The sequence below is a fragment of the Notothenia rossii genome (assembly GCF_949606895.1).
Source record: "Notothenia rossii genome assembly, chromosome: 2".
Classification (NCBI taxonomy): Eukaryota; Metazoa; Chordata; class Actinopteri; order Perciformes; family Nototheniidae; genus Notothenia; species Notothenia rossii.
Genome location: NC_136904.1, coordinates 95,852,083 through 95,865,123, shown reverse-complemented (window position 1 = coordinate 95,865,123; position 13,041 = coordinate 95,852,083). Strand labels below are relative to the sequence as shown.

The 13,041-nt window shown below is 41.1% G+C and overlaps 1 protein-coding gene across 1 annotated transcript; it reads left to right on the top strand.

The window, feature by feature from the left end:
* Positions 1 to 7,057: 7,057 nt before the first annotated feature.
* On the top strand, positions 7,058 to 8,002 carry LOC307029800 (olfactory receptor 6N2-like; the record flags this gene model as incomplete). Its single annotated transcript, XM_079665884.1, has 1 exon — positions 7,058 to 8,002. The coding sequence occupies one exon, from the start codon at positions 7,058 to 7,060 to the stop codon at positions 8,000 to 8,002; it is 945 nt and encodes a 314-aa protein (XP_079522010.1).
* Between the last annotated feature and the right edge of the window lie 5,039 nt (positions 8,003 to 13,041).

Genomic DNA, 13,041 nt, shown 5'->3' with positions numbered 1-13,041 from the left:
CCCACACTTATAAAATAGCACTTTACCTCTGCTTACACCTATATGCCATTTGATATGCTGTGAGCTGATTATCGAGTCTTCATTGTAAGAGTCGCGGTTACACTGTGTATGTGCGTATTCCACTGGAGCGCCCGGTACATTAAAGGGAAACCCTAGTTTTCTGCATGTTCAATACATTTGTAACACTGTACACATGAACGTTTCTTTTTTCGGTTCTCCAAGCTGAACTCAAATGTTGGCAGCCCTGTCTTATGTATTATTGCTACATAAACATTATATGCAGTTCTAGTTTCGCCAAACTCCGTTTCTAATTATGCAATAAGACTACAAAATGCGTCTATGATGTATTTTTGATCTTTCCAATCCGGACGAGAGATCTCTCTCTCCCGTCTGTGTGCGAGGGGGCGGGCAGTTTGTAAAGGTCTCCTGACTGTGTTACTGTAAGAAATTGAAATCAATGTTTAATGATGTAATATAGTTTAAACATACAGTAATTTTAAAACTATTTTATTCTAAAAACAGTTCCGGTTCCAGTTTACTTTGAAAAGCTGTATTGAGAGACGACAACAATGACGACTTCCGGTTTCACGTTAAGATCGATTACAGCCGTTATAATGCATTAAATAAAAACTCATGAAAGAGAGTATGAGGAAAAAAATGCGTGTGGAAGTTATACAATGACCACACAACGTTTAAATCCTCTGTTATGTGCGATATCGGACATTGGAGAAAGAGGTGGGAGAACGACGTCACCAGCCGCCATTGAATGAGGAGCGCTGGATCGATACAGACGGAGGACAACGCGATCTAAGGCACTTCTCGAAGGCCGCCACTGGGAGAGGGACCTGCAGCCTCTCTCTCCCACCAAGTCGCAAACAACGGCTCATTTCAAAATAAACGTGGATTTGCGCAACAAACAACTTTTTCGGGGTTCGGGTGTTTTCGTCTCGTGTCTTGGCTTTTCAGAATATGAAACTTTTATTTCCAATAATACGATAAATACATTATTTAAACTTGTAAAGGGAAGAGGACAGGCAATCTGCTCTTCCGCAGCGCCGCCCCCCCTCCCTCCGGCTGACATTATGAATGTAAGCGTAGAGCAATCATACATAACACGGCAGGGTCTGTTATAGTTTGTTTTCATCTGATTTCCAAAGTCTTGGCTTTCTCAATATTAAACTTGTTTCGGCAAATTCAGATGATAAATACAACTTTGAAGCTTCGGCATAATGACAAGAGGAGAACGGAGTCACTTGACGTCACAGCAGGCGTAACAACAGCCGGTGTTTCTCGTGAGGGTTTTCCCCGGGAAACAAACACAATACACACAAACGCAAAATTACACAACCACACACACACACACACACACACACACACACACACACACACACACACACACACACACACACACACACACACACACGTATAGACACACGCACTTGTGAGCTTCCCCCAGACCAGTAATCCAAACGAAAATATCTTCCCTCCGTAGTATTTTGATAATTTGCTAATAATCAATCAGATCGATGGATTCCATAGAAGGGGAAACTTTGAAGGCGTTTTTCTCAAAATGATGACTCGGTGACATTCATTATATAATGTGACATCTTTCGCTTAATATTTGGAGTACAACAACAATCCTGATATCATTAGAAAGCTAGGAATATCCTCTTTCCAGCAGTGTATACAACTCAAAATGTGTCTTCGGGTCAATGCGACTGATTTCGATGGAGCAGGTCACATGTGAAAGGTCTTTCGTTGTCTGCTGTTTATATAATATGTCTCAGATCAGATCGGTATGCATGGTACCATTTTTTCAATAAAGGATATCCTAACCTGATGAATGTGGGACCAGAAATAATTTGAGCCACGATATAACGGGATCTCACAGCTCCGTAATATTGAAAAAAATATTGTTGTTTTAAATTATGGATGTTACTACTATGGAACTACAACACGTTATACATACCAGCCATAACTACATTGTATGCTTATTTGAACACAAACCCACCCTCGTGGTTGTGTTTGAGGTGGTTATAGAGAGGCGAAGTCCCTCCCCTTCCGGTGGACCTCCATGGGACCTTATTTCGGAAAAAGTATGTATTGAAGTCAATGGGGAGAGAAAGATTATCTTTCGATCCCGATTGAATTGTGCCACAAATTACACATATAATGTTTGTCAATTTAAAAGAAAATTTTGCAAGTAAAAAAAAAAAATATGTCGTAAAACTGTGAAATAACACATTTTTGTTGTGTGAAATGCTCAATAAACTACAACTCTGGTCTCTCACAACAACACACTTCACCAAGATGGCCGTCACTACTGTCCAAAAAAGGGAATGTCTACCCTCACTATCACCACAATGAAAAACGTCTCGAAGAATGTCATGCAAAGCTGCCTGCCTTCCTTTGATTCTCTCTGAACTGCCTGGTCTTTTTAATGTGTAATGAAAAGATCGCAGATGCTAATGTAGTGTTAGCATTTCTCCCCCGGGCTTAAATTGTGTATTATAGAATGATCACACCGGTGTGACAGTACTCTTCAAAGGATTCACGAAATATGACTACTACTCTTACTGTTTAACATGTTGGGTTACTTAATGTCACTTCATGTTAAGGCTAATAAAAATGACAAGACTGTAATGCTAACTAACGTGCTAGCTACTAGCTAGGTAGCTAACTTGATCCAGCCACTCCTGTTCCTTTCATCAGACGGGAAGCGAAAGAATGAGCAAGACCCATTGCTGGTATGATAACAACCTGGTACTAAGCACACAGGCATCTTTTTAAAGTTATCTTATCTTAGCTATCTCTTATTTAGTGGAGGAAAATAAATAAAGTTATAAAGTTAGACATGAGTTATGACATCACTTACGCAACTCTGGGATTTGTAGTCTTTCTAGTTGCATATTTTTCATAGTCTTATATTTCAACAGTTTTACGACAAACTGTGACTTTTTTGACATGGAAATTATTTTTTAAGATTGACAAACATCATATGTGTAATTTGTGGCACAACTCAAACGGGATCGAAAGATAATCTTTCTCTCTCCATTGACTTCAATACATAATTTTTCAGAAATAAGGTCCCATGGGGCGGAAGTAGATGGGCGTGACTTCGCCTCACTATAGGATAAGATATACTTATAAAATCCGTTAAGGAAGTTTGTTTTGATCCTGTAGCAACATGGCTTATCAGCTCTTAGAGGCGAATACAGCTGGGCTGAGGCGGTCCTCCAAAATGTTCGTGTTTTTAGAAAGCTAACGTAAGCTAGCTATTGAACGTTTGATAGGGCATTAGTAAGGGAAAGTTCCCCCTTATTGGCACACCAACCATGGGATGGTTCCTAATATTCGACACACTTCCTCACAATGGAAATGTGATGTCAATTTCAAGTGCTAAGTCCTTGAAACTGGCTGGAAGTCTGGAAAACTGCACTGACATACATTTCCCTGCTGGAGGGGAGCTGGATGCTGAGGGGCGGACAGGAAATTCTGCGTACACAGGTTCAGCTGGTGTGCCAGGTTATGGAGGTGGGGGTCACGCTGGTGTTCATGAGTGGATGGAATACCTTTACCCAGGATGTGAGGTGCTGCAGACTGTTCTCTGGGTAACAGTTAATGACTCTCTCCTCCTATTTAAAACACTTTCCCACACATTTAAAACACTTTCCCCCACATTTAAAACACTTTCCCCCAGGTTTAAAGCACTTTTCCTGGGTTAGAAAGTGAGGTGCTTGCTTCTCACTAAAAATGATTTATAATCATTACTTTTGAATTCAAGTGATTTATTTTATCATTAACATGGTTCCCTAAAACTATGCACATACTCTGGAGCTCACTGGGGTCCTGCATATGCTTTAATCAAAAGCATTTCTAGCTGTCTAACTTTGGCTTTTTTGTATTAAATGAGTGGAGTTGTCGTCTTTGTCTAGCACAGTGATGGAGAGAGGGGGTTGAGCTGCCAGTCAGATTACATTAGAGGCCGTAACGAGGACACAACGGGTATTTCCCCGTGGGACACGAAGAGCTGTCTCCTGGTGTGTTTTATTCATAATGAGTAATATTGCACAATGACCAAGAAAGACGGATGATTGAAATATAATAAAATGTCTCTGAGGATCATGTCCATCCCGAATAAGTGAAAGATTGTGTTTTTCTGGTTAATTAAATGTGTGCTCTGTCATGAATGTTAATTGGATGTCAGTCACACTGGATGTGCTCATGAAGGGAACAGATGCTAACCAGCGGCCCACAGCGCTGCACGTGTTCCTCCTTTAACACGTTTAGACTCAAAACCAAACATCATCTAGCAAATAGATGGATAATGAGACAATAGATGTTTTGCATCCATTCCCAGACAGTTTGAACCTTTCTATGCGGTGCGTGGTCGAGGATCTGTTTATTCTGACCTTAAGGGCTGCGAGGCCCTAAAGACACTGCTCCTGTATCAAATGCACACATTGATGCCACCAAATAACACAATGAAAATAGAAAGTATTACAAACAGAACCGTCTTCTTAATAGTTACATTTAACTGGAATTAATTTACATTAATTATTAAGATATACACAAATATTCAACCTTCAAATTACCATTTTAAATCAGCATTGCTCTGCACACTTACCAAAGAACAGTTCAAAGCAACTACAAGATTAGTGACTTTATCCTTTCCTTCAAAGCCGTGCTTTGTATTGGTCGGGCGTATCAGAACATCTTAAAATGTGTGTGTGGAAATCTCAGTTCAACCCATATCGACCCTGAATAGAGTCTATGTTAAGAAAGAGAAAGGTTTTAACATATATGTAGTTTTTAGTAAATATATGACAAATATGTGAGGGTGAGGAAGTCAGAGCATCGTCCGATGAGCCGGGGCCCAACTTAACCCCTGTGTGTATCTGATACCTGAACATATTACTAACATCAAACAAAGCACTGAACTAATCAAAGGGACGCTTTCAATATTTACTATTTTAAGATGTTTGTCTGTTTTACATTAACTTGACATTGCCTTCTCAGAACCTGCCATTCCAAACAACAAGATATTTGTGATTGGCCGATGACCTTTAATGAATATATAATGATCTCCACGGAGGAAGAAGGATGGTGATAAAAGCAGCAACACAGATTCAGGTTCACTGAGAGGCTGTCTCTGTCTGTACGTGCTTCATCATATCTACATTAATGTTATATTAATGTTTCACCAGCTGGACTCAGGTCAGTTTCTCCTCATGTTCACTGAGAGGCTGTCTCTGTCTGTACGTGCTTCATCATATCTACATTAATGTTATATTAATGTTTCACCAGCTGGTCTCAGGTCAGTTTCTCCTCATGTTCACTGAGAGGCTGTCTCTGTCTGTACCTGCTTCATCATATCTACATTAATGTTATATTAATGTTTCACCAGCTGGTCTCAGGTCAGTTTCTCCTCATGTTTACTGAGAGGCTGTCTCTGTCTGTACGGGCTTCATCATATCTACATTAATGTTATATGAATGTTTCACCAGCTGGTCTCAGGTCAGTTTCTCCTCATGTTCACTGAGAGGCTGTCTCTGTCTGTACCTGCTTCATCATATCTACATTAATGTTATATTAATGTTTCACCAGCTGGTCTCAGGTCAGTTTCTCCTCATGTTTACTGAGAGGCTGTCTCTGTCTGTACGGGCTTCATCATATCTACATTAATGTTATATTAATGTTTCACCAGCTGGTCTCAGGTCAGTTTCTCCTCAGGTTCACTGAGAGGCTGTCTCTGTCTGTACGTGCTTCATCATATCTACATTAATGTTATATTAATGTTTCACCAGCTGGTCTCAGGTCAGTTTCTCCTCAGGTTCACTGAGAGGCTGTCTCTGTCTGTACGTGCTTCATCATATCTACATTAATGTTATATTAATGTTTCACCAGCTGGTCTCAGGTCACTTTCTCCTCAGGTTCACTGAGAGGCTGTCTCTGTCTGTACGTGCTTCATCATATCTACATTAATGTTATATTAATGTTTCACCAGCTGGACTCAGGTCAGTTTCTCCTCAGGTTCACTGAGAGGCTGTCTCTGTCTGTACGTGCTTCATCATATCTACATTAATGTTATATTAATGTTTCACCAGCTGGACTCAGGTCAGTTTCTCCTCATGTTCACTGAGAGGCTGTCTCTGTCTGTACGTGCTTCATCATATCTACATTAATGTTATATTAATGTTTCACCAGCTGGACTCAGGTCAGTTTCTCATCAGGTTTCGGGTTCACGTGATAATCTTTCTGTCTTTTCCTGATTCATTATGAAACTAAATATGTACTTTATATTAATGCTGTATATATTAATGTTATATAAATTGAAGTTAATGTTTAAACAGGTGGATTCAGGTCAGTTTCTCCTCAGGTCTCGTGTTCCTTGTGCTAACGTTAGTTTAATATCTCACTTATAAATTTTATTTTGAAATCATAAATGTTTCTTACATTATTGTTATATATTCACGTTAATGTTTTAACAGGTGGACTCAGGTCAGTTTCTCCTCATGTTTACTGAGATTATGTTTCTCTGTTTTCATGATTAATCATATATTAACATTCTTTAAATGAATATTATAACTATTAATGTTCTGTGTATATATTAACATAATTGTTGAAACAGGTGGTCTCAGGTCTGTTTCTCCTCATGTTTCGTGTTCCTTGTGATTGTTCTGCTGGTTTATGACTAATTTCATATATTAATCTCATGTTTCTCATTTTTCGTGTTCATTGCGATGATGCTTTTGCCTGTTTCTGATTCATGATAGATATTTATCATTGACTTATACATTAATGTTAAAGCAGATATTTTAGTATCTGATTAATTATCTGTGAATTCATATTCTATGAAGACACGTTTTAAATATGAATGTTAAATAAATGTGTGTTCTAAATATTCCAGTTTCCTTATTACTGCTGTATATGTCAATGTGATATAAACTAATGTTATATCCTTTATTTAGATGTTAACAGGTTGGTGAGCTCTGTTGTTGTTACTGTTGTTGTTGTTGACCTGAGGTCACAGCGTGTTGTTTGTTGGGGTCTCCTCATGACGTCAGCAGGGTTTAACGTGACCTCGTCCCTGACGCTGGTCGGTTTCTCCTCGCTGTCTGGCCACAGCTCGCTCTTATTCTTCGTGTTTTTGTTGCTGTACCTCTTCGTGTTGTTCAGTGACTCTCTGGTGATTTATATTATCTGTTCGCAGCGAGCTCTTCACCGGCCCATGTTTGCCTTCGTGGCATCATTTCTGCTGAACTCTCTCACAGTCAGCACACTGATTTATCCTAAACTTCTGTCAGACCTGTTGCTGTCCGGCTCCGGCTTGGTGCAGGTCTCCTGGACTTTTTGTCTGTGCCAGGGTTTCTTTGTTACCACTCTTGGTGGAGCTAGCTTCATGCTGTTGTCGGCCATGGCCTTTGACCGCTACCTGTCCATCTGCCACCCGATGCACTACGCTGTGCTGGTAACTCCTGCCAAGGTGGTGCTGATGCTGCTTCTCTGCTGGATGCTGCCTGCTATTCTAGTGGGAGTCTCAACGCTGCTGGTTAGCCGCTTACCGCTCTGCAGGGCACAGCTCAACAGGGTCTACTGCGACATCTACAGCATTTTCACCCTGAGCTGTGGTGGTGCTGCAGCGCAGCTGAGTGGAATATACAGTGTGCTGGTCACAATAGTTATTGTCTTCCCAGCCACCTTCATGCTCTTCTCCTACGCTAGGATCCTCTTCATCTGTCTGCGGCGCTCACGTAGCTTCAGCAACAAAGCTCTACAAACCTGTCTTCCTCACCTGCTCGTCTTCTTTAACTATACCATCAGCGTCTACTTAGATCTGATGCTTCGCCGCCTGCAGAGCATCAGAGAATCTGACTCCACCATCATCACCTCCATCCTGATTCTAGTACCCACTGTACTGAACCCAGTGGTGTACGGACTGAAGTTAAAGGAGGTGTTAACGAATGTGAAGAGGCTGCTGAGCTGCCGCAGAGACAGCTGATCCCAACACTGTTTGATTGCCCCACACAAAGGTCCATGTAGACAGAAGCATTTGCTGCACATCAGGAGAAACAGTGCGGCCCATATTCAGTCGATCACCACAAACATAACTGAGAGCGGGAAACATTTTCTAGGCCTCCTTCTCGGCTCCACGTCCCCATGGGCCATCCTTAAGATGGTCCCGTCTCCGTCCTCCCCTAGAGGGTCCTGTCAACTTCTATTTCTAATAAAATATGAATAGGTGACATAAAAGAAAGTACCAAAATGTATGAACAAATACAAAAACTAGAAATTAAAAAGTATAAATACGTAAACAAAATATTAAGAATACCGTCAATACTGTTCCGGTGCATAATATGTTTAAGGTACTAGAAGATTGTTTATTTATGTTAAACGTATATTTGAGGTTTGCATTTCTAAGGAAAAGGTTCCCAGATTACTTCAAACATATTTAGTATTCCATCAGGGGATAATCCAGCGTGTGAGGTGGTCTACTAGGGGCCGTGGTGGTTGTACAGTCTGACCGCTGAAGGAAGGAAGGGCCTGTGGTATCTCTCTGAAACACCGTGGTGCAGCAGCCTCACATTACCCTGGAGCAGGGTAATCAATCAATCAATCAATCAATGTTTATTTATATAGCCCAATATCACAAATGTTACATTTGTCTCAGTGGACTTCCCAGTTTGTACAGAATATCAGTATGACAATACGACACCCTCTGTCCTTAGACCCTCTGTCCTCCGACCCTCACATCGTACAAGGAAACACTTCCAGAGAAAACCCAAAGTTTAAAGGGGAAAATGGGAGAAACCTCAGGGAGAGCAACAGAGGAGGGATCCCTCTCCCAGGACGGACAGACGTGTAATAGATGCCGTGTCTAAATTGAAAAGATAATACATTTGCAACATAGGTAGTCCAAATATTTGGAAATGCATGTTTGTATAATAAGAAGATGAATCCACGAGGATATCCATCCAGGACTTATGATCCAGGACCACAGCAACAGGCACAGCCATGACTCCGGATTCCGGCGTATATAGACACCAAAAAGAAAGACATTTGGGGAAGCTGGGTTAATCGGAACATGAGAGTACACAGGTATAGACAGAGAGAAGGAAGAAGTAAGATGTCCCCCGACAAACTAAGCCTATATCAGCAAAACTAGAGGCTGAATCTAATCAGCCCTAACTATAAGCTTTATCAAAAAGGAAGGTCTTAAGCGCACTCTTAAAAACGGATAGGGTGTCTGCCGTCCGAACACAAACTGGAAGCTGATTCCACAAAAGTGGAGCTTGATAAGAAAAGGCTCTGGCTCCCATTGTACTTTTAGAGACTCTAGGAACAACCAACAACCCTGCATTCTTGGAACGCAATGCCCTAGTAGGCCAGTAGGGTATAATGAGTTCTTTAAGGTAAGATGGCGCCTGCTCATTAAGGGCTTTGTAGGCGAGAAGAAGAATTTTTAATTATATCCTGTGTTCTATAGGGAGCCAGTGTAAGGCAGCCAGAACAGGAGTAATGTGGTCCCTTTTCCTAACTCTGGTTAGTACACGAGCTGCAGCATTTTGAATCAGCTGAAGAGACTTGACTGACTTCTTGGTACACCCTGATAATAAAGAGTTACAATAATCCAGCCTTGAAGTAACAAATGCATGGACTAGTTTCTCTGCATCGTTTTGAGGCAAGATATGCCTGATTTTTGCAATGTTACGTAGATGGAAGTAGGCGGTCCTTGAAATGGATTTTATGTGGGTGTTAAAGGATAAATCCTGATCAAATATCACACCAAGATTCCTTACAGTCTCACTGGAGGCCAAATTAATGCCATCCATAGTTAGTATATCTTTAGATAATTTGTTTCGTAGATTCTTCGGGCCAAGTACAATAACTTCAGTTTTGGTCGTCTTTAACATCAACAAGTTTAAGGTCATCCACGTTTTTAAGTCCTTGAGGCAGTCTTGAATTTTATTTAGATGATTAATTTCATCAGGCTTGATTGATAAATATAGTTGAGTATCATCCGCATAACAATGAAAGTTTACAGAATGATTCCTTATAATATTGCCTAACGGAAGCATATATAGTGTGAACAAAATAGGTCCAGGCACTGAGCCCTGTGGCACTCCATGGCTAACTTTGGTTTGCGTGGAAGATTCATCGTTGACACGTACAAACTGAGAGCGTTCAGATAGATAGGACCTAAACCAGCCTAAAGCAGTTCCCTGTATGCCAACTAAGTGCTCTAGTCTTTGCAATAGGATATCATGGTCGATAGTATCAAATGCAGCACTAAGATCGAGCAAGACAATAATAGAGACAAGTCCGTTGTCTGAGGCTATTAGAATGTCATTTGTGACTTTAACCAGAGCTGTCTCTGTGCTATGTTGTGTTCTAAAGCCAGACTGAACATCTTCAAATAAAGCATAGTTTTTTAAGTAATCACACAGCTGTTTTGCGACTGCTTTCTCAAGAATCTTTGAGAGGAATGGAAGATTAGAAATAGGTCTATAGTTGGCTAAAACCTCTGGATCGAGGTTGTGCTTTTTAAGAAGCGGTGTTATCACTGCTACTTTGAATGATTGTGGAACATAGCCTGATCATAAAGACATATTCATAATATTTAATAAAGAAGTGCTAATTAATGGAAAAACTTATTTTAACAGCTTAGTTGGAATCGGGTCTAAGATACACGTTGATGGTTTAGAAGAGAGAATCATTGAATTTAATTGTTCAAGGTTTATGGCTGAAAAGCATTCTGGTTTACTATCTAGTGTAATAATAGAACTTACGTTTCCGGGAGCTGTTGATAACACTATACTGGTCAAAGGCAAGAGGTCATTCATTTTGTTTCTAAGAGTAACAATTTTATCGTTAAAAAAGCACATAAAATCATTCCTACTGAGTGCTATGGGAATAGAAGGCTCAGTCGAGCTGTGGCTCTCTGTCAGCCTGGCTACAGTGCTGAAAAGAAATCTTGCATTATTCTTATTCTCATCTATTAATGAAGAGTAGTAGGCTGCTCTCGCTTTACGCAGTGCTTTCTTATATTCATTGAGTGTAATATGCCAAATTAAACGAGATTCTTCAAGTTTAGTGGAACGCCATATCCTTTCAAGTTGTCTCGACTTTTGCTTTATTTTGCGGGTTTGGGCATTATGCCATGGAGCTAATCTATGTTGTTTTATTTTCTTCTTTTTCAAAGGAGCAACAGAGTCTAATTTTATTCGCAGTGCATCTGTAGCACTATCAACAACATGATCAATTTGGGGTGGTGTACATTTTGTATAAGTTTCCTCCCAAAGAGCAGCCTCACTGAAGGAGCTGTGGTATCTCTCTCTGAAACACCGTGGAGCAGGAACCTCACTGAAGGAGCTGTGGTATCTCTCTCTGAAACACCGTGGAGCAGCAGCCTCACTGAAGGAGCTGTGGTATCACTCTGAAACACCGTGGAGCAGCAGCCTCACTGAAGGAGCTGTGGTATCTCTCTCTGAAACACCGTGGAAGGACCTGTGGTATCTCTCTCTGAAACACCGTGGAGCAGCAGCCTCTCTGAAGGAGCTGTGGTATCTCTCTCTGAAACACCGTGGAAGGACCTGTGGTATCTCTCTCTGAAACACCGTGGAGCAGCAGCCTCTCTGAAGGAGCTGTGGTATCTCTCTCTGAAACACCGTGGAGCAGCAGCCTCACTGAAGGAGCTGTGGTATCTCTCTCTGAAACACCGTGGAGCAGCAGCCTCACTGAAGGAGCTGTGGTATCTCTCTCTGAAACACCGTGGAGCAGCAACCTCACTGAAGGAGCTGTGGTATCTCTCTCTGAAACACCGTGGAGCAGCAGCCTCACTGAAGGAGCTGTGGTATCTCTCTCTGAAACACCGTGGAGCAGCAGCCTCACTGAAGGAGCTGTGGCATCTCTCTCTGAAACACCGTGGAGCAGCAGCCTCACTGAAGGACCTGTGGCATCTCTCTCTGAAACACCGTGGAGCAGCAACCTCACTGAAGGACCTGTGGCATCTCTCTCTGAAACACCGTGGAGCAGCAGCCTCACTGAAGGACCTGTGGTCCAGCAGGGAGGACAGCTCAGCCATGTGATAGTTCTTCTGGTTTTGCTCTAGCAGCTTTGTAAATAGTGAGTTGTATTAGAGATCATTCACAGCTACACTGAGGTGATCAGATGGCTTATAGCATCCTCTGTTAGTGACTGCAGGGTGACATATGACTATAACATATCATATTAGGAAGTGCAGCTGCATTCATTGTTTCTTTATCAAATTCAGATTGTTTGAGTTTATATCTCACTGTAACTAAAGTGCAAAGTCATCTTCATGGAGCTAATGTACTACCTCTCCTCTTATAAATGTAAAAAATGCTCCAAACTTACTGAAACTCTCTAAAACATCTCGAACTAAAACCTCCAGACACATGACCAATGAAAGCCTTGAACCTTGAACATAGCACCATGCCTACACACGGTAACATCACGTCCTGACCTGTAGAGAGACAGTAAAGTGGAGCAGGGATTCAGTTAACCCGCCTAACAAAGGACAAAGGTTCCACATGTAAAGAGTACATAAACAATAAATGTCTTTTATACAACATTGACATTTTTCCAGTATTTTTAATATTGTGTGTTATTTGTGATATTGTCTTTTCTACTGTAGAAATGTTCAGTGGCGATCCTAGAGTCGGTGGGGGCCCCAGGCAGAGATGGGGTCGTTACTCTAAAAAAGTAATATATGACTTTACTTTGTTACTCTCTACATAAAGTAACTTGTTACTCCTTACATTACTTTTGCGTTACTCAGCAACAGCCTAGCCAAAACAAGTAACTTAGGCCTACATAACGAAGACTTCCCTTGCATGGTTGCCATGGTTGCCCTTCTGTTTATTCTCCGCTGTGCATTATCCCGCTTATCACACGGCCACATTCTCAACAAAGTAACGACATGACTCCCAATATTAATTGAAATGCTTTTATGGATTTAGAAAATGATTTTATTGATTTAGAAAATAGTTGTATTTATTTAAATTGACATGCATCCGC